Below are 26,045 nucleotides of genomic sequence, written 5' to 3'. Positions count from 1 at the left end.
CTTGGAAACGAGCAAAATGATGTGGGATGTGACCATCATGGGCCTGCGAAGAGCGAAAAGTGCTAGCTAGTCCAATCAGGTGTAGTTATTCTAGACTTTCTAAAGCACAGCCTTCTTCGCCAGTCTTCCGCTGTTTGGCGTTGATCGTATGTTTCCGGCTTGTTAGGCACGCGAGCCGGGCTTCGATCGTCAATATTGTACCAGTGAGAGCACAACTCTTCCGCATAATGAAACAATGCATGACGACACAAAACCTAGGCATATGGTACATATTTTGATGCGCATATGCGAAATTTTCATAATATACGTAGCGAACACGATAACATTGCAATATTGAAATTTGTAGTTTTGTCATTATCAAACTTGCTCTTAATATTTTTTTTTTCTGCAGTTCCACTACAGCCCCCAGTAATCACGGATCATCAGGGAACCGTATTAAATTCAACGGCTGGCCCATACGCTGAAGGTGACGTTGTACGGCTCACTTGCCGAATTCCACCAGGTATGAGAAACCGTTCGGTGATTTCAAATGTCATCAGTTTTGCGTCTATTTGGAGCATTACTTTTTGCCAGCACCCGTCGTGGTAATTACCAACCGGCTCTTTTTCTTACTTTCATTCGGGTGGGATTAATTCTGCGCGAAGGCTTCTTGCGAGACTTCTCGGCTATACCAAAAAAACGGGGTTGCAACTACCTCTGCATTTCGCGATAAAGAATGACTGCTTCGTAGAGGCGCTAAGCCGTGACAAAAAGGGGGAGGGGAAGAAAACACTACCCAAGGCGCCGATTCTAAATATTTGCCTTATTCTGTAGAAGTGAGAATTGCCTTGTGACTGAATGAACCCAAGACTTAATCAAGCCGTAGCAACATCCAGCTCTGTGGAATACGGAGAAACTCTTTCAGAGAATTCCTTTGCGTTCCTTTCTGCTAGGTTTACCAAGCAACTTCACTGACATTTTGCAGACGTTTGTGTTGAATGGAGTTAGGCTGTGCATTCTGAAACACCTGACTATGCACGTGCACTTTAATAGAGAGTGATTAAGTCGTTAAGGGAAATCGCTGTTCGTATGTGCAGTGGACCACGAGTTGACACTCTCGTGGTGGCGAAATGAAGAACCGCTGAGGTCAACGTTTGGTACAGTGCCGACACCCGACGGCGGCTGGGAGAACACTCTCGAGTTGGGCCCGCTTTATCGAGAGCATTTGTTCACGAACGTAACCTGTTCGTCGACCAGTGACATCTCCGTGCCCGTTGCGAGCTCGGTGCTTCTAGACCTTTTCCGTAAGTACGCGTAACCACCTTTAGTAATAGCACTAAACACGACGCCATCTGCTATCTTCGCTCCTGGTGACAATTATGATCACTGCATATTGCAGTGATCATATTGCAGTGAATGATTTATAAGGTTTGTTATGATCTTATCACATAGGAAGACTATGCATTCGCCAGCAAGCGTTATTCCAGCGTTAATATGTCATCGCAATCGAGCCTGTAAAAGCTAGCGAAACCACACGCAAGGAGCTCGATGGCTGCCAATTGCATATTATACTCGCGAGTATGGGCTCCTGACCAAAATTGCGCTACTTGCAGTCCCACAAGCTTTTTGCCGTTAACATCATTATCCCTCACACGCGGTGATCTAGACTTTACAGGCACCACCACCTGCTTAGGTTGGCTTTCGTTTCGTTTGAAAATTTGTCTTCCTAATTGGCCTTGCCTCTTCTATTGCACCTTTTTTACTGCAGCCGAAAAGGACATATTCCCATTCCTGGTTCTGATTTACATCTCATCATTTCAATGTAGCTTAGATTGCTTCGTTCTTATTTTCCTTTCTTGCTCTTGTGCTTTGTTAGTAGAAGACTGCAGGCCGTGTTGCTTATTTGCCATGTGTTGTATATAATAGTGATTATCGTCCATGACAAAATCAGGATTTTTTTCTTGCTTTCCTTTCTTTATATTTTTGTTTTGTTTCCCATCATTCATTATTCTGCTCCTCTGCAATGGCTTTCAGCCTGTGCTGGTGACATTTGCTATAGCCTATTTGTCTCAAAGTTTTTTTTTGTCGTTGTGAAAATTTGATGTTTGTAAGATCAAATGACAATAATGTTAATGTTCTCCAGGATCTTGCTAATGTTAACTTTGGGTTAAGGATCTATGAGAAAGTTGTGCAGGAACACGAATGCTATTTACTTGCATTTCAGTGCCGCCAACGGAAGTGTCCGTCTGGAGCTGGCCTTACGACAAGCAGGAATCTTCCGGTTGGCTGATGCTCGCTGCACCCACGCGCTCCACTGGCACGGTTGCAGCTGGGCTTTCGACCCAGGAAGCGAAGGACAAGTCGCGTGACTCCCACGCAGCTGCTTGGTCCCCTGCGGAAGAATCCCAACCGGCCATGAGCACCGGTTTCTACACCCCAAGAAGCTTCGAGTGTGAGGTGACCGGAAGCCGCCCGCAGCCCAATGTCACGTGGTTCCTGGACGGACGGCCGCTGGACGATCGCCTAAGCTACACCCACGTCGAGGGCAACGCCACAACGAGCGTGCTGCTCCTGCCGTTCTTGGAGCATGCGGGAAAGCTTCTCGAGTGCCGCGCTACCAACGTCAACATGCCGGACAGTCGGGGCGTTCTCAGTGGAGTCTTATGGGTGAACATTTCGAGTAAGAGAACTTCCAGTTTATGTAAGGTTTTTTTGCTGGTGCCCTCCTTCTCATACATAATATGTTTTCAACTAAGGACACGACTGTCTAGTCGACCGCTCTGAATGACATGCAATGCAGCCCTGCAAATGTGTTACCACGTTTCGCCCGGAATTACTGGGAATTTCTGCCCTAGTCTGAGCGTTTCCACGCTGTATTTCTCTAGTCTGAGCGTTTTCACGCTCAGACTAGAGACATACAGTCGCCTACCACGCATCTGCTTTACGTATCGCTAACTTTACACGCGAGCAACCAGTTAATTACTTCCCACATTTCAAAATTTCGCTTCGTCGCGCAGATAAGCCCGAGGTGAATGTCAGACTAGGCGCTGGCCTCAACGCCAGCTACATCACCGAAGGAGCCGACGTGTACATGGAGTGCTCAGTGCTGGCGGCTTCGAGTGTCGCCGACGTCACCTGGAGTCACGATGGCCGCGAGCTGGCGGCACAACCGGAAGAAGGAGTGGTGCTGACGTCACGCTACCTGGTGATTCGTCGCGTTGGCCCCGGTCATACGGGCAGCTACACCTGCCGAGTGACCAGCACCGAGGGCGAGTTTGTCGAGAGCACGCCGCTCTTCCTCAGCGTCAGGTGTGAGTAGTGGCTTCGCGGTTCGAGCTTGTATCCGATTTGTGTCGCCGCAAACGCAGATCCGGCAAGCATCCTGCTTGAATGCCTTCGACACAACGTGTTCAGTCGGCTGCGCGCTGAGTGCCGGCACTTTTCAAGCGCTTCTGAGTGCATCGAAATGTTTTAGACTCGCTCCTAGCACGTGCTGAAGAGACGGGTATCCTGAATCGCCTGTAACCTCCCACCTCAATAAGCTTTGGGTCATCATTATCTCTAGATACTTACTCAGTCAGTCAAATTCTCCTGCGAGTGGAGCTCATTTTTTGCAAGTGACATTGTTTTGCGCGTGCTAGCTAGATTTCTTGTCTTTCAAGAAACTGAGCCTATGCTGCTCACGGCTTCTAATATGCGTGACCAGCAAAATGTTCGCAGTAAAGTGTTATATAGGGTGTCCCAGCTAACTTTAGCCAGAGCTTAAATATATAGGAATGCCGTGTATATACAAAACCAAGGTAATGTTGTTTGCCGTCGCTTGGAGATACTCAAATTACTTTTTTTCAGTCCGCCTATTAAATAATTAGTCTCAATTAATTAATCAATCAACTCCTAAAATATTATAACTTGATGAAAAGTGTCAATGTGAAAGTTGTAGAACGACATGAAAAAGGCTCAATAGAGCTTTCTGTTGCTCAATACGTGCTAGATAACGGTGTTTATCCGAGCATGAAAGCAACCCGCGAATACAAGCAAAGTGCCTCGAGCTGCCAGTCGTGCGGCAATTTTCAGTGCATTTGCGGGCTTCTTTCACGCTCGCAAAAACACTTTTATGTAGCACGTATTGAGCAATAGAAAGCTGTATAGGGAGGTTTTCATGTCGCTCTACAATTTTATCGTCGACACTTTTCATCTAATTGTATTATTTGAGATGTTGATTAATGAATCAACGGTAACTACGTAATTAGCGGAATTAAAAATAATTTGAGTATCTCGAAGCGACGGCAAACAACATTACCTTGATTCTGTCTAGCTACGTGGCATTCGCATATATTAAAGCTCTGGCTAATGTTAGCTGGGACACCCAGTATGTTGAATGTGGTATCAACACTTCATTCACATATTTAGAATGCAGCTAGGCTAAAATGCGCAGGAATGCACATGTTTGAAAAAGCTTGCAACCTGCGCACTCTAGTGCCAATAGTACTGTGAATTACAAGGATTACAAGGATCGCCGAAACGGCACTCAGGACCGAAGGCTATAAGTGCCCAAATGGCAGCCCGGTACTTGATGCTGCAACGCGATAACAGCTTACCAGATATGCAAAAGCAACAATCGCTCTCTAATTTGGAAAAATAATCGCTGCTATAATGTTAATGATGATTATGTTATATCGGATCGCACTGCGCAGTAACAAGCACTGCCTCTGGTGAAGTAATACAAGAACAGGAGCGATACGGCCACCACTTGTCATGCCACTCTAAGGTGAGCATGATATAGCAGGTTGAATATTTGTGGTGCCATTTCTGCATGCGTGAAGGCACGTTTAATTGAGAAACGTAATTTTTCTTATTCGCGGCCTCATTTGCAGACGCCAAAACAATTAAAATAGCCATGTGCAGCATTCCTTTCAATTTTAACGAACTTGCCATACCTCTTAGCGAGCCTAAAATGCGGTAAAATGAAAATGTGTTCCTGTGGCGGCACGCGTAATTGATGCAGTCACCAATGAAGCCTCATCGCCGGCTTGCCAGTTTGTGTAACTGCTTCCATCCTTCAGTGGACTAAAACTATATATATATGATAAGGCACGGTCAGGTAATCTTAACAAGCCTCAGGCAAAGGCCGCAGACACATTTTCGAGAATTGACGGCGTCTTTAGTTCATTTTGGGTGACATTATTATAGCCCACTTTTTCCATGTATTTTAAGCTGAATAATTGAAGCCACAGTCACGTTTTAACCTATAGAGTGTCAGACAGCACCGTGGCCTATATATGGCACACACTATTCTTCCGTATTGTGCGCAGTACATCAGATAGCTCTGGAGACGGAACATACCTTCAGCTTTTTATATGCCAAAACCTGTTTATTCTACCTCGATGCAGATTCCCCGAGATGCGAGTCCGACGGTGACCAAACATTGCACGTAGAAAAAGACGAGACTGTCAATGTCACCTGCGACGTCCAAGCCGATCCAAGCGAACCACTGCGCTATTTCTGGCTGCTGGAGGACGACACGGAGGCCGCGCGAGAGGCGAACAAGGGAAGAGGGAAACCGTCTCTCCAAAAGAGCCCACAGATTACCGATTCTAAACGCCTAGCTATTGTCGCCAATGCATCTATTTTCAACGTTGTCCTGGCCTGCTGGGCAGAGAATGCTGTGGGGACACAGAGAAAGCGCTGTCGCTTCAAGTTCTCACCTAAGCGTAGGTATCCTACACCCACATAAGTTTCTTAATTAGCTTGTATAACTGCGGTGCTGTCATCAAACGCAACGCTTTGAAGGTTTTTCCTAAGCTACAGCGGTTCCGAAACGCAAGATAATTGCATCGTAGCGCATATCAATGGGTGCAGCGGTGGCGTAGAGGTAGAATATCCGCCTCGCGTGCAGGATGTCCGTGGTTCGAATCCCGGTGCCGCGCAATTTTCTACCGGATTATAAAAAATCCGCGTGGTGATAAAATTGCATAAACAGGCCTGGAGTGTGGCCTGATCCTGGGGACCAGAACCGGTAAAGCACTCCCTCACCAGAGCAGGATTGGCCACCCTGGTGCAGTACTTGGCCACAACCTCCTATAAAAATTAAATTGAGGACAACGCAACGAGCTATGGAAAGAAGAATGATGGGTGTAACGTCGGCCTCCAAAGAAAGTGTGTTCTGCGCAGGGGTGCGATTTCGACAACCGTATAGGCTAGCTTTTCTTGCATCGCTTTGCGCGCTGAAAGCTTGAAACGCCCATGAAGTCGAATGACGGGGCATTTGAATATATAGCTCCAAAAGCAGGCCAACAAAACGAATTTTGCGCCTTCGAAAACAAGATGACGTCACTTGTGCTTTTAACGGACATGACGTCACATTATTTTTTCTTCCACCGGAAGTGTTCCCACCACATACAGATGGCGCTAAGCCCCATGAACCGCCATGTTTTGAACGTATGGGCTCCTATGGAAGCTTCAAGGTAAATATACCTGGTAGCGAAGCTTCCATAGGAGCCCATACGTTCAAAACATGGCGGTCCATCTGCGGTTCATGGGGCTTAGCGCCATCTGTATGTGGTGGGAACACTTCCGGCGGAAGAAAAAATAATGTGACGCCATGTCCGTTAAAAGCAGAAGTGACGTCATCTTGTTTTCGAAGGCGCGAAATGTGTTTTGTTGTCCTTCCTTTGGAGCTATATATTCAAATTCAAATGCCCCGCCATTCGACTTGATGGGCGTTCCGAGCTTTCAGCGTGGAAAGCGATGCAGGAAAAGGCCAGCCATACGGTTGTCGAAATCGCATCCCTGCACAGAACATACTTTATTTGGAGGCCGACGAAAGCTTTAGGTGTAGAGTGCTGATCCTATTGTCGGATGCCAAGCCCGTCGGCCAGCGCAGTCACACGAAAACAACTACACAATTATCTGGCGGTTGTAACTCACTAGTTTTGACTGAACATATTAAGAAGCGATGAAGCTACCCGCGTCACCAAATTCAGACAAACTTCGACAAGCAAGAAAGCGCAAACTGTGAGGGGGGTGTATTTCAACAGGTCAACTTTACGAGTGCGCCTTTCTGCCCATTACGAGGCGTGCATTGCATTGCGAGTGATAATGGCGTCAACGCCCCCTCTAACGATGGGCGCTGAAAATAAATGCATTTACTAATAATAATAAAATGGAATAAACTTGTATTTTCTTAACTCATCACGAATATATAAAACTGACCAGGAATATTATTTTCGTTGCATGAATCTAACTGCGTCTCGCTTGAATTAAAAAAAAAAACACTTTTTTCTTTCGCAATGTTTGTTCCCTCCAAACATAGTCACGCTTCAATCGCTTCTCCCATAACCCCCCATGCTGATGTCGGTGACAATCTGTACTGAACCGCTTTTCGCCCGAAGCTTCGCGACCTATTTGAATCGACCTTGTTGTGCCCCTCTCGGTGGGAGCTGCCAGCCTGCTCCCTGCCTATTTCCCTCTCTGTCCATTTTATATGTGTGTTTTCATTTCGCATAATATTATTTGTGGAGTCTTCGGGTCTCACAGGAGTGCTGATCACCGCGGGTTCGAGCTTAGCACGCCACAGGGCCGCGTCAGCCGTCAGCCTCTAGCGCGCCACTGCGCGTGATCTCAGGCCGCAAGGGGCTACCGAGCAACGCGCGCAAGAACACAGTACTGCCCTGAGTTAATGGAAGTCGTTTATTGTCACAGGCTCAAGCTGGGAGACTCCGCTAGGAGAATTCCCGGCGGCTATGCTGCTTGCTGTCGCTATAACCAATGGGCGAACTCTCGAGAGCTCAGGCAATTTTCTTCGGCTTGTGCCTCCGATAAGTGCGGCTCGGTGTGGTACCACCTCGTGATAACATTAGGCACCCGTTCTTCGGCTTAGCGTCCCGAAAGGATCAACACAAGGTACGCGCTACCCGCACGGGCAAAGGCACCGTGCGTGAGCTCAATGCTAACCAGAAAGGTGTCGGGGTACGAGAGGAAGCATGTACGTACCCGGCCCAGTCCAAGGGGAGACGCGGATACGATCCCAAGGGATTTTAGCCGCCTCGAGACGTCAGCGCCCCCACAGTGGCGTGCCACTGCTGACAACCGGTTCGGAGCGAGAAGTGGGTGAGGCGTGGGGATAGCGTAGAGGTGCGTCCGCGCAATAGCGCCGGCGAATTCCGAAATCCCCACAAAAAATAGTTGAATGTTTCCTGTCTTGTGTTCCGCGCCTCCTTTTTTTTTATTGAAGGGAAGATAAGTGAAATATTTAGCCACCTTGTAATGCTAACGGTTTCTCCTTTTCACACGAATATTCTTGCGCGACATTTCTTTTTTTTTTTTCATTTTCCATCGCTCAATGAACAACAGCAAAAAATCAAGTGGGCTAACCAAGGAGTGGCAACCACATGTGCGCTCTTTGCAGGCCAGGATTCCGGCCTAGTGTGCAGCGTCGGTAACTACACCGACACCTCGTTCTCGCTGACTTGCTCGGCGGTGGTTGTCAGCGATACAACTTCACGGCGACTCCGGGTCGACGTCTTCGGCGCAGGGCAGGGCAACCGCTCCGAGCGCAGCTTCTGGAGCCAACTTATGGGCCCTATATTTGTTACTCGGCTGCACCCTGCCACCGACTACCTGGTCACGGTTCGGATGCATTCGCAGGCAACCTTCCGCACCTACGTCCGCACACTCAGCCCAGCCCAGACCCTGGTTGGTCAAGGAGGTGAGAATGTGTTTACTAACAGTGTTGTTAGCGCTAAAATTATAGCAACAGCGCGCACTCGTTTGCACCGTGACAGAAGTCTCGCACACGCCATGATCGTGCGCACGTCTTGTCTGAGTTGATCCGCTTTAATGAAGTGGCTGCATACTCCACGGGAAGTGCTCTAACAGACGCCCGCTGTGCCAAAGGAGGCACTTAAGCTGTAACTGCGGTTGCCCTTTTCACTCTTTGCATCCAAGACAGGTTGTGGAGCTCCAGCCTCTACAGGAAAACAAAACAAGCACTATTGTAACTTGTTCGTTCCTTTTTTGTGCGTACTTTGCTCGGGATGGGGTGTATAACACTCACCACCGTCGATGGCAGACGCAAATGAAATGTCCATGGCAATGAACATGATTTTCAAATGGATCTAGGAAAACAGCCGTGATAGCTCTTTTAGTCCTGATAAGCCATGTGACAAAATCCCTGTATTTTTAGACATAAGGATATCACTCGACATATGCCACACTGTGCTGCAAAACAAGCGTCTAAGCTATGGCTCTCACGGCTCGTTAAACTAGTTATTTTCTAGTCAGATGCCATCTGAACATATTACGACGTCATTGCTTATGATTTTATTCAGAATATGGAGAAGAAAGTTGTGACGAAACACAGAGGTACGTTCTGGGATCCATGTTTTCTTTCACTGTATATTAATCAATTGTCTGCTACATTTAATAGGCGATAATAACAGAAGGAACCGAGGGGCTCGATTTCTCTCAGTCAAAATCATACGAATTGACAGAAAATGAAGCCAGAGAAATCAAAGTTGAAGTTAACTGTAATGTTTATTGAAACGTAGAAATAATAGTGTAAAATAAAATGGAAGTGGACGAAAAGATAACTTGCCGCCGGCGGGGACCAAACCCACATCTCTGCATTATAATAATACGGAACCACCGCATATAAATACTGCTTCACTGTGTCTGCAGTGAAGAGTAGAAGGACAAAGTGATGCCGATCTTTATCGATCTCCAATGACACCGTAATTATATCTTGTAAATAGCTTTCTGCTTGCGCTTCACCTAATATTTTGCTGCAGGCAGACGCTCAGCGTACCTCGCCACGGAGTACCGCAACATCCAGCTTTCGGTTTTGACTCCCGGTGAAGACACCTAGTCGTCATTTGCAAGTCATGTCCCAGCTACCACGTATGTCGTGCTTCCTCAACTCCGCGATCGTGGCACATTCTCCGGCCAGATTGGTCTCGATGTTGATTGGATCAGTATGTACGAGCGCATTTGTCAGAACAAGCATTAGGACCCTGCTATAATGCTGGCTAATGCCACCTACTTGACTTGAACACCGCGTATCTTGTTCCAGACAGACGAAGAACTCGCCAGCTGGGAAATTTTCAAGTAGGAGCTCCGTAGCCTCTTTGTAAACTTGGTAGGTCGCCAGCTAGTTGCAAGAAAAGAACTCGTCAGAGGTGTGCAGCCTTCTAGTGAGTCATGTGTAACCAACATATAATATCCCTCGATCTTTGCCGAAAAGTAGGCGAGAAAATTTCCCAACGTGACAAAATCGGCCAGACCTTGAAAGGTATCTCGGAGGATGCTCTCAGCTTATTCATTTACACCAACGTCTCTACCATCGAGGCCATCATCAAGGAATGCCGGTGCTTCATGCAAGAGTCGCTTTGTAACTGTTCACTTTTCTCGTCTCTCTAATATGGCTCCGACGTCATCTTGCGCCAATTTTGTCAGTACACCACCTTTACATGAGATTGTGACACGCAGCGTTCGACGTGAGCTTGAGACTGCGTATCGTGCACCACTTCCTCCTCAACCACACTGCCATGCCACTGACCACTCTGTCCCTGCTATATATATTATTCAAGCAGTTGTGCGGCAGGTATTTGCCAACCTGGATTTGCCTCGGCCTGTTCTCTCTCCCGACCTGACACCGGACAGGAGCGAAATAATGTGGCCCGCAGCAACCCGTACTGTCCGTGCCGCTTCCGCAATCAAGCTGATTCAAGAACCAAGATTACACACCGACCTGCTTCAGTTGCCGCCGAATTAGATATATATCCCACCACTGCCACTCCCGCAGGAGGGAGCTGCATTGACGACCTAGCAACAATTCCTCGCTTGGCCCACTAGGCACAACCTCTTGGACGTTCATTTTTTACATGGTATTTAGGAGGTGTTGTCGCGCTTAACTGGCGCCGGCTACTCCTTGGACGCTCATTTTGACAGCATTCCTGTAAGAACGTTGATGGACACTGACGCGTACGCGTCTATTATGAGTGCCACTCTTCGTTTTCGGCTCAAGAAAGTCATTGCGCCTGCACTGGACCAATTTGTAAGAGTCGCCGATGGCGGTACAGTCGCTATAATTGGTATGTGCCCTGCCCGAGTGACCGTCACCAATGGACACACCGTCGTCCTATTTACTGTCGCAGTCCACTGCTCTCACGAACTCATACTTGGCATAGATTTTCTTTCCATCAAGTCTGCTCTCATCTACTGTTCACCCGGCTGCCTTCACCCTGCTTTGCCCCTTGTGTCCGATTGTAGTGACCCGCCTCAGAGCCAGCTCAATTGCCTTGACTTAACTCGCCTGCCCCTTGGAGCTGTGAAACATGTCGATTTGTGCTCCGCGCCAGCTGTGCCTCACGCTGACTATGTGGTTACACTTATCACGGACGTTATGCTTACTCACGATTTCACCGTTCTGCACACAGTCCTCGTGTTCACAGGCAATTAACCGCACCTGTCTTGCTCTGATTTCCTCAATGAATATCACTGACCCGTATTTGTGCTCTCAAAGTGCACCCAGTGGATGCCTTTTTTGTGCAGGACTCGTGCCGCTCACAAAATGCGTCGATGTCACCGCGTTGTGGTGGCACCGACATTCGGAACATGGTTGCGACTGACCTCCCGCGTGCGGAAGTTCAAGCCCTCTGCCACATTCTTAAATGTTAGCGCGACATTTTCGATCTTGACTATCAGCCCTTGGGCCGAACTTCTGTCTTGACCCATTGAATAAATATCGGCGATGCGAACACCATTCACCGACGCCCCTCTCGTGTTTTCGCGTCGGAGTGCTTCGCTATACAACAGGAAATAGAAGATGCCAGCAAACAACATTATCGCGAATATTCCTCTAATCCCTTGCCTTCTCCTGTCGTACTCGTGAAAAAGAATAGAACGTGGCGCTTCTGTTTATATTATCGCCACTTCAAGAAAATTAAAAAAAGAACGTTTACCGTTCGCCACGCATTGATGACGCTCTAGATTTGCCGTACAGCGCAACCTATCTTTCCTCTATAGACCGACGATCCAAGTACTGGCAGATTACACTCGACGACATGGACCGGGAGAATACCGCATTTGTCAGCTAACGACATTTATATGTTGAAGGTGAAGCCCTTCGTTCTCGCTAATGCACCAGCAAGCGTCGAACGAATTATAGACTCTCTGATTCACGGGTTAAAATGGTCGACCTGCTTGTGCTACCTGGACGAAGAGATTGTTTTCTATTCTAAGTTACACGCATCTAGGTAGTCTATCAGCAATTCCTGATGTGTTTAGCAGGGCCGGTCTCATTTGAACTTCACCAAAGGTCACCTTGGTCGCCGCCAAGTCACCGTCCTTGGCTACCTCGCGGACGCCAGCGGAGTAATTCCCCATCCGGACCAAATTCCTGCAGTCACCAAGTTTCCAGTCCCGAAATCCATCAAAGACATTCCTAGTTTTTCGGGGCTGTGCTCTTATTTTCGCGGTTTTGCGAAAGACTTTGCGGTCATTGCACGCCCCCTTACCGACCTTTTAAATAAAGGCGCTCTGTTTTCGTGGGGTCCTGATCATGCCACAGCTTTTTCGCAGCTTACCAATCTCCTTATCACACCGTTAATCTTAGTACACTTCCGCGCTAGAGCCTACGCCAGCCGGCTCCTGTCAGCCGCGGAGCGCAATTTTTATATCACTGAGAGTGAGTGCCTCATCCTTGGGGGGGGGGGGGGGCAGTCGCTAAGTTCCGCCCATATTTATACGGACGTCCCTTCTATGTGATCACAGATAGCCACATGCCCTGCTGACTTTCCTCACTCAAGGACAACGCAAGCCGACTAGCTCGCTCGGTTTTAAGCCTGCAAGATTGTACGTACTCAGTTGCATACAAGTCGTGCCGCTAGCACTAGGATGCAGACTGTTCGTCCCTCTAGCCTGTAGAAGAGGCTGCCAATACCGACGTACTCATCTGCGTTGTCTCCGTGTCACAGTTGCTTCTTATCAGCCACGAGCAACGCTGATACCCATCGTTACGAGATCTAATCGGCAGGCTCACGTCTCCGCCTCGTGGTTTCTCCCTCCGAATGTCCCTCATGAAGGATGGGACCTCATACCACTGTAGCTTTCACCCTGATGACCCTGACCTTCTCCTTCTTATTGTGGCTGCAGTTAAAAGGAAAAAGACGAAGTGGTGCTGATCTGTCAGTCGTCATTTGGAGCCCGCTTGCAGCGACAGTGTAAATATACCTTGTAAATAGATTTCTGGCTGTACTTCACGTTGCAATATACACACACAACAGGTGTAATGGGGACATATTGGTTCGGTCCCCACATACGTCTAGGTATTTTTCGTCCACTTTCAGTTTCTTTTGCATTATTATTTCTACATTTAAATTAAACATAATAAATAATTTCCATCCGCGCTTTCTCTAGCTTCATTATCTGTCACTTGGTATAGTTGTGACTACTACTGTTAGACATTCTAATGTCTCTGGTGTATGCAAATGACACTGGTGAAATATTAATAATAGCTGAGTATCTTCACTGAAAGATAACTTGCCGAACAACCTACGCAAGATGCACTCTTGGTTTCGCACGGATCAACTGCCAATAAACGGAGATCAAGAACAATAGGCTTTATTCCACTTTCCACTTTATTCCAACACCGGTCACTTAGGCCACAGGTCGAATTATTTATGTAGTGGCATTCCGCGGCATACTCGATGAATTTGTCACAGAAAGAAAATTTCTAAACTTGTTCGCAGACTTTCAGAAGTCGACTCAACGGAGACGTTGGACACTGACCCTGAGCATCGTCGTGCTGACGAGTGGCTTCGCCTTCACTCTGGTGGCATTGCTAACCGGTTACCTGGTGTGTGTCCTCAAGAGAAGGCGGAGGAAGCGACGGCGCCCACCAGACAACGCTCAAAGCGCCACTTCCGAAAGCGCAAATCTAGAAAGGGTTCATATTTGTGACCACAAGAAATACTTAGCAGCAGCCGACAGTTGCTGAGGTTTGATGGCGTGGTAGAAGAATGAATTCTGGGGTTTTGCGTACCAAAACTACGATTTGATTGTGAGGCATGCCGTAGTGGTGCACTCCGGATTAATTTTCACCATGAGGGGTTCTTTAGCATGCCCCCAATGCACTGGACATGGACGTTTTTTGCATTTCGCCCCCATGGAAATGCGGCCGCCGAGGCCGCGATTTAATCCCATGACCTCGTGCATAGCAGCCCAATACCATTGCCCCTAAGCCACCGCGACGGGGGGGCGTGGTGCAAGAGCGGATGAGATTAGATGTGTGGTAAAACTAAAATAAAGCGCTCGTTTTTGTCCTCTCTTATCTTACTAAAAAAAAAAGACGCGGTCAGCACTGTCAGCACAACACACCAAATCAAAAATAAGCTTTAAAAGTTGTTATTTGTGGGAGTTGGTGTTCTTCTGCAGATTGGAGGGTTAGGAATGCAAATCGTGGCCATGCACACTCCTTTATCATGCACAAAAATTCCAGCACACTGGCGTTTCAGCACTCTGTCGATTGCTCTAATGAGGCGTCGACATCAAGAACTCCTCTTCATGCGATTTAGGTTCTTCCTATGGTTCCCGGTTCTTCCAGTTTTCAGTAATGCTGACTGTTTATGCGTCGATTCCCTCAGTACGCAGAAGATATTTCAGAACGTTCTTGGCAGTACGAATGCGCAAACCTGGAAACGCATGTGCATGGCACAGGCGTAGCTGACAAATATTATAGAAAAAAGCCAAGTGTGTATGTAATATAACGTGCCCCAGTTAATGCGGACCAAGCTTTATAAAAAACAAGAAAAAAGAAAGCTGCGAGATACGACGATTGAACAACGGTATTTTGTTAGCAGTTGGCTCTCGCACGCAAGTGGATTTTTCGGTTATCATTGATGAAGTTGCAAGCCGAAATTAATTTCCTAATTGCATAATTACTTCGATAACTGCGTAAGTTCAAATGCGAAATTGCGCATCGCATTCAAAGATCTTATATCCAGCAGTTTCCAACAGTCTACATTTTGACCCAGTTATTCTTCCGCGTTTACAATTGTGGTGCAAAATGCGAAAACGTTTCAAGGCGATTCAACGAGCTCATCTTTTTAAGGTTGAGCGGCTTTACATGCAAAAACGACGATTAACCATTGACAGCGACAGCAAAGTTCAGCGCTGTGCATGGACTGCTCGGACGACGTTCAAGGTATAGCATGCAGGGGCCACATCTTGGCGCGACGCAGCCCTTAAGGCGACTCCTGCTGCATAGACGCAACAGCACCCTGTCACTTAAGGAACGTGTGACAACGCTGGCATGATGAATAGCGCCGCTAGTGGTATTGCACGCGTCATCGCATATCGAGAGTGCAGGAGGTGAAACCAACGGGAAACCTTCGGCTTTCGGAAAAGGCGGCAAGCGCCTCCTGGCCCTGGCTTTTATGCGGGAAATTCTTATGGATGCTCTGCCTTTCTGAGGCATGCCTCTGTGGCATAATGGTTAGCGCCTGCTTCTGTGCTCGAATCCCGCCGGTGAACATATATATATATATATATATATATATATATATATATATATATATATATATATATATATATAGCCGATGCGTCACAGTGACCAATGGTGCCAGTAGCGCCACATGCGGCCCCAGATTTTTTGGTGTGCACTATTTCGGGGATCTATCCAAGATAGAGGCCCGAAACATACCTGATATGGAAAAGTGGCGGTAATTCGCTGAGAAAGACTTCGTCTTTCAAAGCATGCGAAGTCAAGGCGGGCTGGCGGCGCTTCACGCACGCGACAGCAGCGCTCCCAAAAAATATTGCAAGGAATCATCGCTACTCAATGGCTGACTTGATGACCGCGAAAAAGGGACAACATGGCGGCGTAGCTATTGGCTGCTGCTACCAGAAAGCAGAGAATAGGGCAGTGATAAAGAACGCGACGGAAGCGAATAAAATGAAGCAAGCCATAGCTGCGTGCTAGTAGCAGCAGCCCATAGCTAGCTGCCGCCTTGCACCTTTTTCCCGCCTTCAATTCGCTTCGTTTTGTCGTTCCGCGCCACATGTTTAACACGAGGAAAGAAATAGCTTGGGAAATGTCGTGAGTTGGAAGCTTGAGTAGATTGTTCCTGGCAATTAAATGTCCCTAATTAGCTAGTCAATGATAACAGAAATATTCACTAACCTGTGCAAGGCGACTGCTAACAAAACACCCTTGGTCCACTCGTCGTATCTCGTAGCATCCCCCCCCCCTCACCCCTATATTTTTAAACAGCTTGGCCCACGTTAGCTGGCACACATAGTTCACCGCGCTCTCCCCCCGGGGGCCCCCTGAGGCGTAGGAATTGGGACCACGGGATCAAAGAAAAACACTACATTTTGTCGCGGTGTATGGGCTCGGCACAAATTAAATGGCAAGTTCGATACTTCTATGAACAATTGTCGCACTGCTCCACTAAATTTCAGACATTGTATAGACAAGGGAAGAGACAGGAAAATTATACTTTCCAGCTACTTCCGTGCTCCGAAAGTTTTCGTGGTCGGCGCATACAAACAATTCCGTCTGCACAAGTTCCATGCACAGTCATATTGGGCGATCACAGTGCTCAGGAGATTTATCAGAAACATTCATATACACAGTAATGATTAAATAAGTTTTCTTGCTAGCTACAGAAGTTTGGTTTGCACGTGTTACCTATTTTGTGTTTTTGATATGGAAAGCGTCCAAAACCTTACGTTAAGAACATGAAGTTCCTGAACTTGGAACTTCGCTGTTGAATCGTTCTTTCAGCCCCACTTCCATTGCGCTATGCTTTGGCTTTTTGTGAGAAGTGCTGGAAGGAAGAAGTGAAAATATCGCGTAACGGTAATATTTATTGTAATAGGTATGCGACAGTTCAAATTACGTATATATAGACGATCAACAGCTAAAATGATACACCTATACATAAAAATGCCGAAACAAGCCAAACAGGCAGGAGATAGCACACGGAAAAATGAAAAAATAAAAACGAGAGCACCTAAGGATTTATGAGTTGATTTGAAAATAATGACAGCGCTAACACATGCAACCACAAAAGAACAAGGACGAGACATAAGCGCTGAATTTATGAGTTGCGAATGCGAAAGCACTAATGCCGAATAGAACGCCGCTGACTGTATCTTCCAGTTTTATGCTGCGAGTAATGTACCATAGCGGTGCCTGCTTACCGGGCCAGCAAGCAGCAGCAGCCTGCATTGCCCACGCCGCCAGCCACCGACGTCCTGCGAGACCGAGGAAGCAGCTGGGGCCACCAAGGCACGCAGGCGCGCCCAGCCGCCAGCCCAGTGGCGGTGAGAGAAAGAGAGATAGGGACCGCGCGCCAGCTTCTGGGAGCGAGACAGCAGCACCCGCACGCACGCGTCACGCGACGGCCACGCCAGCGACTAGCCGTCTCGCCCCGCCACGTCGCGTCGCTTTATCTGCTCCGTCCAGGCGCGCTGGTGACGTGGCGTCGCGGCGATTCCCTCTGCTCTCATGCAACACCATTACGCCCGCTCTGCCGCGTCGAGGCGCGCTCGTAACGTGGCATCGCAGTTAATGGGAATGTAAGTGCCGTTTCGCTGCTACAGACGCCGGCTTTTTCGTTCAATGGGACCCTACCCCCTCCCCATTTGATGCTTTCTCCTTTAAAAAAGCACGGGAAAATTATATTACTTTTTCTCTCAAGGGGCTTGGTGCCGATCTGCGAGCAGCGTCACCTTGTTGGAATGATGCCGTTGGTAGTTCGCACTGCAAACGGATTTACACTCATAAGATTGTTTGTGGTCTAGCTCACGCCCCCACAGCTTTACGGGTGTGAGGGTGTGAGTTACAGATCGATTTACACTATTAAGGATTGTGAGGGTGCACATCGGTTTCGTGTACGAATGCATCCTGTACTCCGTTATTTCGAGAAAGCTAAAAAAACACAGCTGCATTGAAAGCAACGGTACAGTATTTTTTTTTTCACGTTGACGAGAAGGTGGCAACTAAAAAGCACTCGATGGGCCAGACACAATTTTATTCCAGATTAAGATTGGATGTTAGCTATAACCATACGTGCGCGTGCGACGCCCCTTCCTATCTCTATACCCACCGCAGTAGCTTGCACCGCAGGCGTTGCGTTGTTAAGCTCGAGTTCGCAAATTCGGTCGCAGCCGCAGCCATGTCGATGGGGGCGAAATGCAAACACGCTCGTATGCTTAGGCCTAGATGCACACTAAAATAATCAAGAAACACGGGTGCTGAAAATAATCCGGAGTACTTCACTACGGCATGCCTCATAATTACATAGCTCCAAACAGTCCTAAAACTCCGATTTGATACTCACCATGAGGCTTCGTCACTACAAAACCCTAGAATGTCTTCTTTTTTTTTTTTTGCAGATCTCTAGAGGCATTCTACGATGGTGGCATGTAACGCAGGGATGGGTGGGGTAACGGTGGGGCCTCTACAGGGATTTACGAGCACGGGCTTACTAACCTCCCGTGCACAAGCAATACCGTCATTTTTTAAGACCTAGTAATCCTCCGTCTACATTCAACTGGAAGGTCAAATAGAATTGGTGAGCGTTGTGCAGCTCCTGTCCAGTATAAAATTAGGGACGAAGGAAACCCGGGCAATACAAATTACTGCCATTTGTCATTCTCGCCAGGTGTAGCATGACCACCACTCACCGGTCATATCCGTCCATATAAACTTTTTGCCTTCCAGGGACCAACTGACAGCATAATTCTTAGTGTTAACGCTGCGGCTCTCTCGTAGAATACGATATTTTTGGCGGGTGTTGTCAGCAAAAGAATAACCGCATGTTACACTATGTAACGTTCCTCATTATAAGCGCATATTCTTGTTCCGCATCTAAAACAAATGATTCACATGTTCCTTCCAATATAAAACGTATCTCTGTAATATGACGGCCTACACGTAATCGTGTCCGATGCTCACTATACACTTACAACAGCTCAGACAATTATTTGCAGCACGCAAGTTGTCCTTTATTTGCTCAAGAGAATATTTTGTGATTTCAGCACTTGTCCCAATTGTTGATATTATGTGTGAAACCTTTATCACTGACACCAAAAATTATCTCAACATTAATAGTCAATCGCCTTGCACACACGTAAGTATATTATGCTGTTTTTATCAATAAAGGAACTGTTGTTGTTATATCCTTGAAAAAAGGGGCGTTCGGCAGTTTCTGATACGTACGCGACAGTGCTTGCGTTTGGCGCATGGTGACTGAATTTAGCCGAAGTAGCACTTTATTGAGTCTTAGGACTGTGCTACGGGAGCATCTCAATTCATGTAAATGACTAGTGGAGGGCGTATTTCCTTTGTCATTTGGTGAAAACAGTAACCTTATGGAGGTGTAATACAGCCCATGAAGATATTTCGGAATGTCGAGGTCAAGTTTTGACGGTGGCACAAGCAATAAGTACAAGAAAACACGGAGCTGCAAGTCACGTCGACACAGGTAACACAAGCTTTCTCACTCTCTCCTATCAAGCAAAGAAAAAAACGTCCAGGACGAAAAGCTTGATCTTTGACGTTTTTATTTCTATAAATGCTGTTTCCTAGCAATAGAAATACCATCATGGCTCAGACGTTCAAAAGCCGGAGGCCATAAAATAGCTAGTGACCACAACAATTGTGCCACTCGAGAAAGTCTTTGATGTTATCTCATAGCTTGTACTAGGCAGAAAAATAGCTTCCAAGCATGGTCTCCTGCTTAGCAATGATAAATTTGTTTGGAGGCTCAAAACGCACTTCGTAATGAACTCAAACCAGCACGTGTGTGTGTGTGTGTGTGTGTGTGTGTGTGTGTGTGTGTGTGTGTGTGTGTGTGTGTGTGTGTGTGTGTGTGTGTGTGTGTGTGTGTGTGTGTGTGTGTGTGTGTGTGTGTGTGCGTGTGTGTGTGTGTGTGTGTGTGTGTGTGTGTGTGTGTGTGTGTGTGTGTACAGGTGGCGGCCGTGACATTGCAGGGCGACAGGGTTAGCCCCATGTCAAGAAAGTTAAAAACCAAGTACACGGTAATTGAAAATGCAAATAGACAACACAGAGTCATCAAAAAGAGCGTGACAGAAACAAAGGATAGGAACATAAAATTCATAAAGATGAAAGATACGGCAAAAAATAAATTTTGAGACAAAATCTGTACGATACCAAAAAAGGCAGCGCCTTGCTATTTGAGGCCCGAGTTGATTGCGTAGGAACAAAATCTACCGAGGCAAATACTCGTACCAGGATGACGCATGTGCGTCTGCTGTAGTCAGCCCTCAGCCCATTTACTCAAACCCATTTACTCAGCCCATGGTAATGGGGTGACAAAATATTTACCCAACAGGGACTGTAGGAAACGTCCGCCTTCTAGAAGTGCTCGCATTCAAAGTGGAGTGTAGCAATAAGTGTTCAGCGGTGGAGAGGAGCACCGTTCAGATATTGGTGAAAAGAAAAAAAGCAGGGAACAAATTGATAGACAGGCGATCATTACAGGCAGATGCAGCTAACTGCCCAATATAGAAATAGAGCTTTTAATAAATGAAGGGGAGGACATCGATAAACAGGCAAATGCTAGGCAATAAGAGATGCACTCAAACCTCATTTGCTCAAGCAGGCTAGACGAATATTTCTCACAGCCCTGCTTGAAAAGGGATGCCAGCAGAAATCATCATGATCACCACAGGAGTAAGGTCCCTGAATATACTCGCGCGCTTTGAAAAAATAGGGACATCTTCTTCCTCCCCGCATCCTTTCCTCCTCGCAGCCAGTCTCGTCCGCCATGTTATTCCTAACTCGCTAATGCAGAGCGGCACTGTACACAACTTCGGGCCATCTGCGGCTGTTTCTGCATCACAATAGATGACCTGGAGCAAGAAAAAGAACGCTTAAAAATTTTGGCAGGAACCACCTCACCATTCTGAAGCAGGGTTTGGGTACAGGTAGTTGGTATTCCCTTGCAAACATCACTTACAGCGCGTACACTGACAGAGGGACCTTCTCAGGGGGCTTGTCTTCGTCGTTCTTTCGGCCCCTCTTTCTGTGTTCGCGCTGTAAGTGATGTTTGCACCTCACGATGACTGTCAACGTTAATGCGATTGGCATTCAAGCAATGCAGTGACACACGGTGTTGACATCACCGAAATGCGTAATGTATGAGGTGTGCACTGCAACCTAGCTCCTCTCTTACTTTGATGATGATGATGATTTTTAGCATCACTTTTGAAACGGGGCGGTGACAAATAGTCACCTAGCCTGCTTGAGTTAATCAGGTAGGCTGAAATTTTCAGGCAAGATTGTCTGAATATAGTATGTAACACGGGTTCGCTGGCACGAACATTGGACAAGCTATAAAAGACTTTCTTTCGTTGCTGAAGAGTAGCAAATACCCAGTAGCACATACGCTGTGAGCGAAGATGGCGTGAAAGAGGCTCATTGAAGAACGGCCGATATGCAGTGACCCATGTTGGCGTGAGAAAGGTTACTTAGATACAAGATGACAAACCGGAAAATGGGTAGAGTTGCCAAATAACTAAACATAAATTATAGGATATTACGTGACCAAACCAGGATACGATTATAAGACACACTGTAATGGGGGACTTCCGGTTAATTTTGGCCACCTAGGGTTCACTAATGTGTAACAATGCAAAAACGTGTGTGCACTGGCACTGGCGTTCTTGCATTTTGCCCCCATTGAAATGCTGCCGTCGCGGCCGGGATTTGATGCCGCGCCCTTCGGCTTAGCAGCGCAACGCCAAAGCCACTGCGCCACAACAGCCGGTCTCCAATGAACGCTAACTATATCAAAAGATAGACTGGAAGAAGCGCAACATTCTGATGCTAAGAAGGAAGCCTCATTTTTGTGCTAGAGGTGGTCAGTCAAGTGCTCTGTTCACGTCTGATCTTGTGGCAGCATTTTCGCTAATCCCTTTCGAGTTGTATTGTTGCATTTTTGTATGCATGTAGAAGACAGTGTCTACAGAGAGTTCGAGAAGTCAAAGAAACCACGTGGAAAAAGTATCCTGATGTATATTCATATCTGCATAACTTCCTTGATAATAAAGTGTAATAGTTTCCTTGTTTTTTTCCTGGACCAGGGATTTCGCAATTAAATGAAGCACTAAGTATAGAGTGAAGGCTAAGGTTGTACATGTGAGTAAGTGAAGAAAATTTGTCAGGATAAGATCAAACATTTTAGGTGAATTGAGGCTGTGACTTGCTAGGCTGTTAACAGGTTACCTGTGCTGTCACAAAAACTATAAGGTCAAAACCTGTAGCGCAAGCCGGTACAATGATAATGAATAGTGATGCGCCCCACCAACACACACAAACATGCATGATTTATGGAAAGCACACCTTAACCAGAAAGGACTATTCTTCGCTTAACCTCAAAACATCAATATAGCTGTGTCGATGACACATACACTACTTCTTTTCCTAATATAGTATGATTCTAAAACTTCCCGGGTGCATGCCTTATTGCTCCTTTTAATATTTTGATCAAATGAATCCGTGGTTCAGACACGCAATGTAGGCAGAGCATTGACTGCCCAAATTAACCATTTAATTATTTTTGATAGTCGACTAATGGTCCCGTGCATGGTAGTTCGTGCCGCATCATGCGTGACCTGCATAAACGTTGCCAGATGTCAGCGGGATCTCATACACCACTCCTATACCTTCAACACACAAACGGCCTTGTATGCTTCTTGCCGGGACCACTAGCATGCTGATCATAGCGTGAAATACGCGTACACAACCTCGCGAGTTTTCATGGTGCAGAGAACGCCATGACGATCCGTATACGTTGACAACCTTCAAGTTACCCGACACTGCGCACGTACGGTACCATTTGTGGTAAAATCCCAAGCAAGTGTTGACGAATTCGCTTGACAACATACTTGCAACCTGACAACGTACGTACAGAAGAGAAGCAAGGTCTACCGCCATAGACATAAACGTTAATCACGATCGTAAAGCAGCAATAAGTGAAGAAGAGAAAGACAGAATGCGGCACTCTTGTTGTGAAAAAGAGAGAGAGAGAGACAAACAGAATGGGAAAGGCAGGAAGTTTAACCGGAAGAGCTTCTGGTCTGGTACCCTGTAGTGGGGGGGGGGGGGGGATCGTCGAGAACGTGACGCTGCTAACCCGCGTATTAAGGAATGCGCCCTAACTTGAAGCCCATGTTTGACTTGAACTATATGACGCCTGGCATGAACGTGCCAAAGACACCCATTGTGCTGCCTTCACTGCGTTCACGACAGGCGTAATCTAGATCAAGTCTAGCATAGGATTCATGTTAGGGCGTATTTCTGAATATGAGGGTAGGACTGTGCACCACAAAGCAAAAAAAAAGTATCAGCCATCGCCGCGAACGACGCCGCGACCTTACTCCTGAGCGGGCTTCTACCGCGAATGCGGATCGTTGCTTCAGCAAACGTGCTGTTCTATCACCCACCCTTTTCAACATTGCTATCATGAAATTACCCGACAAACTCAACGCAATACCAGGAATCAGGCATGCAATATACGCCGATGACATCGATATCTGTACCACCACTGGTTCCGAAGGAGAGAAACAAGACGCCCTTCAAGAAGCGACCGACGTCGTCCAGCAATATGCAAAAATAAGCGGTCTCCGGTGCTCCCCCGAGAAGTCAGAACTATTAGTCGTTCGACAGAAATCACAAAGAAAGTTCAATGAAATACCCCACATCACACTCACCCTCGACGACGAAGAAATACCTACCGTAAACCGCGTCCGCATTCTCGGCCTCCACATACAACAGGACGGCGGAGGCGCATACACCATCCAACGCCTCAAGCAGACCACCTTCCAAATCATGCGAATGGTTAGCCGCATCACCACCAAACAATACGGACTGAAAGAAGACGACATTACACAGCTCGTCCAGACCCTGATAATCAGCCGCATTGCCTACGCTGCCCCGTACTTACCCCTCACTCCCAAAGAGATAGATCAGTTAGACGTACTTCTTCGGAAAGCCTACAAGCAAGTGCTCGGCCTACCTCCGGGAACAGCGACGCTCATGCTTGAAGCCCTAGGAGTCCATAATACAATAAGAGAAATGATAGACGCCCACCTCACAAGCCAACGAGAACGCCTAGCCCTCACAAGAACGGGAAGAACAGTCTTAGCGTGCCTAGGCTACCCCACACACGGCAAAGGCCCCGAACAAGCAATCCGTCTGGCCTCCAACTTCCTGGAGCACATCAAGTTCGCCCCTATCCCCAGAAGCATGCACCGAAACGCCATATCGATCGTTGCCAAGCTCGCGCAGACTCTTCAGACAAAATAGGGCAGTCGCCCCACCACAATATACACAGATGCTGCGCGGTACCCCCAAAAAGCAGCCATGACGGCCAGCTTTGTCGACCATAACCTTCGAGAGGTGGTTTTGATGACGGTCCGCACTGCCAGCGCCCTCGTAGCGGAGGAGACAGGCATCGCCTTGGCCATCACCTCTAGTCTGACCAACAAGTACGTCACAATTATTACTGACTCCCAGGCAGCTTGCCGTAGCTACGCGAGAGGCATAATATCTTCAATCGCACACGACTCCTCAAACCAGCCTCCCAATTCCCGGACGTTGAAATAGTATGGACTCCAGGACACGAGTCCCTCCGTGGAAATCAGCGTGCGCACGCTGTAGCCCCAGCTCATGCCTCCCGGGCGCCACATGAGAGGGATACGGCCGCATCCATGGAGCCCGTACCTTTAAAATGCAACGCCATACCACAACACCACAGATTGAACAGACGACAATACCCGCCTCCACACAAGACCCTCTTACGTGAAGACACCGTAACGTGGCTACAATTGCAAACCAATACATACCCCCATTTAAGCAGACTACACGCAATACACCCTTCACTATATTCATATAAATGTCCCCTTTGTAACGATTACGCCTCCCTATGTATGGGAAACTGGGCTAGTTGGTTGTGATTAGCATTATGAAACATCGTGCCAGCGCACAATTGAACACGGACGAGAAGAGAAAGACAACACGAACGCCATTGCGCTGGAACGGTGTTTCATAACGCCTCCCTATATCACACCACATGGCGTGCCCCAACGTGAAGGCAGCTTCGCAAATACCCAACCCCACACCCGAGCAGTGGGAGGCCGGGCTGACTAGTTCGGACCCTCGTAACCAGGAGCAACTGGTGCGGCGGGCCCGGGAAACAGCAAGAGCCGCAGGAGCCCTGGACTAAGGGTGCCTCCCGCACAAGCAGAAATACACCTGCTTTTCCATTCCTTTTTTAAATAAATGTTTCTCCTCCTCCTCCTCCTCCTCAACGCCCGTACGACTTGCGTGCAGCGCTTGTGACCATCTGCCGTTCACGTCATACGTAACTAAACTTCCCGAGAAATTTGTGGTTACGTTGGCAAAGGAATTCCCGTCTGAACATGTAAGTTAGTTCTCAGTGTGCAGTATTTGCAGGTATAACAAGAACGGATCGAGAGTCTGTCTTCTTTTTCACAGTAACGGTTCCTAGCATCTGGGTTTCTTTAACGTTGACATACATCTAAGTAAGCGAAAGCTTTTGCTAGCCACCCCATTGAAGTGCGGCCACCGTGCACAGGAAATAAACTGATGACCTCGTGGTCAGCAGCAAAAAGCCATAGTCACTGAACCATCGCAACGTGTCCGATGAATTAAGGAAGAGTTTCGCTATGCTGTAAAATATCGGCGGGCACATTAAGCATGATGCTCTTTTAAAGCACTTTCTTTGCGAACCATCTCGGACTTTCCTGACCGTTCCTGCCATCTACTTCTGTTGCAGCTCGATCGTGCGTTCTAGCCGAATAGCTCACACTCGGCTGTGGGATGGTGGCGCCATTTGGTTTCGCTGGCTACCACCGCCGCGGGAACGCTGGGACTAGCTGCTACTCGCTGCCTAGCTTTTCGCTGTTCGGTGCCGTTACTTTGTTTCTTTCTTTCTTTCTTTATTTATTTATTTATTTATTTAAGACAATGCACAGATTGTCTTAGGGGACACGGCTAAAGGCAAGCATTT

The 26,045-nt window shown here is 47.4% G+C and overlaps 1 protein-coding gene across 1 annotated transcript in view; it reads left to right on the top strand.

The window, feature by feature from the left end:
• LOC142572509 (uncharacterized) overlaps window positions 1-14,124 on the top strand; it is a 157,024-nt gene extending 142,900 nt beyond the window's left edge. The window contains exons 3-9 of the mRNA XM_075682064.1: window positions 392-502; window positions 1,077-1,283; window positions 2,204-2,659; window positions 2,997-3,290; window positions 5,370-5,690; window positions 8,387-8,686; window positions 13,728-14,124. Coding sequence (XP_075538179.1) covers window positions 392-502; window positions 1,077-1,283; window positions 2,204-2,659; window positions 2,997-3,290; window positions 5,370-5,690; window positions 8,387-8,686; window positions 13,728-13,975 — 1,937 coding nt within the window. The 3' untranslated portion in view covers window positions 13,976-14,124. The remainder of the gene's footprint in view (window positions 1-391; window positions 503-1,076; window positions 1,284-2,203; window positions 2,660-2,996; window positions 3,291-5,369; window positions 5,691-8,386; window positions 8,687-13,727) is intronic.
• Window positions 14,125-26,045: the final 11,921 nt, after the last annotated feature.

This window comes from Dermacentor variabilis, chromosome 1 (genome assembly GCF_050947875.1).
Source record: "Dermacentor variabilis isolate Ectoservices chromosome 1, ASM5094787v1, whole genome shotgun sequence".
In the NCBI taxonomy this organism is placed as follows: Eukaryota; Metazoa; Arthropoda; class Arachnida; order Ixodida; family Ixodidae; genus Dermacentor; species Dermacentor variabilis.
This window is presented reverse-complemented; position numbering and strand designations above follow the sequence as displayed.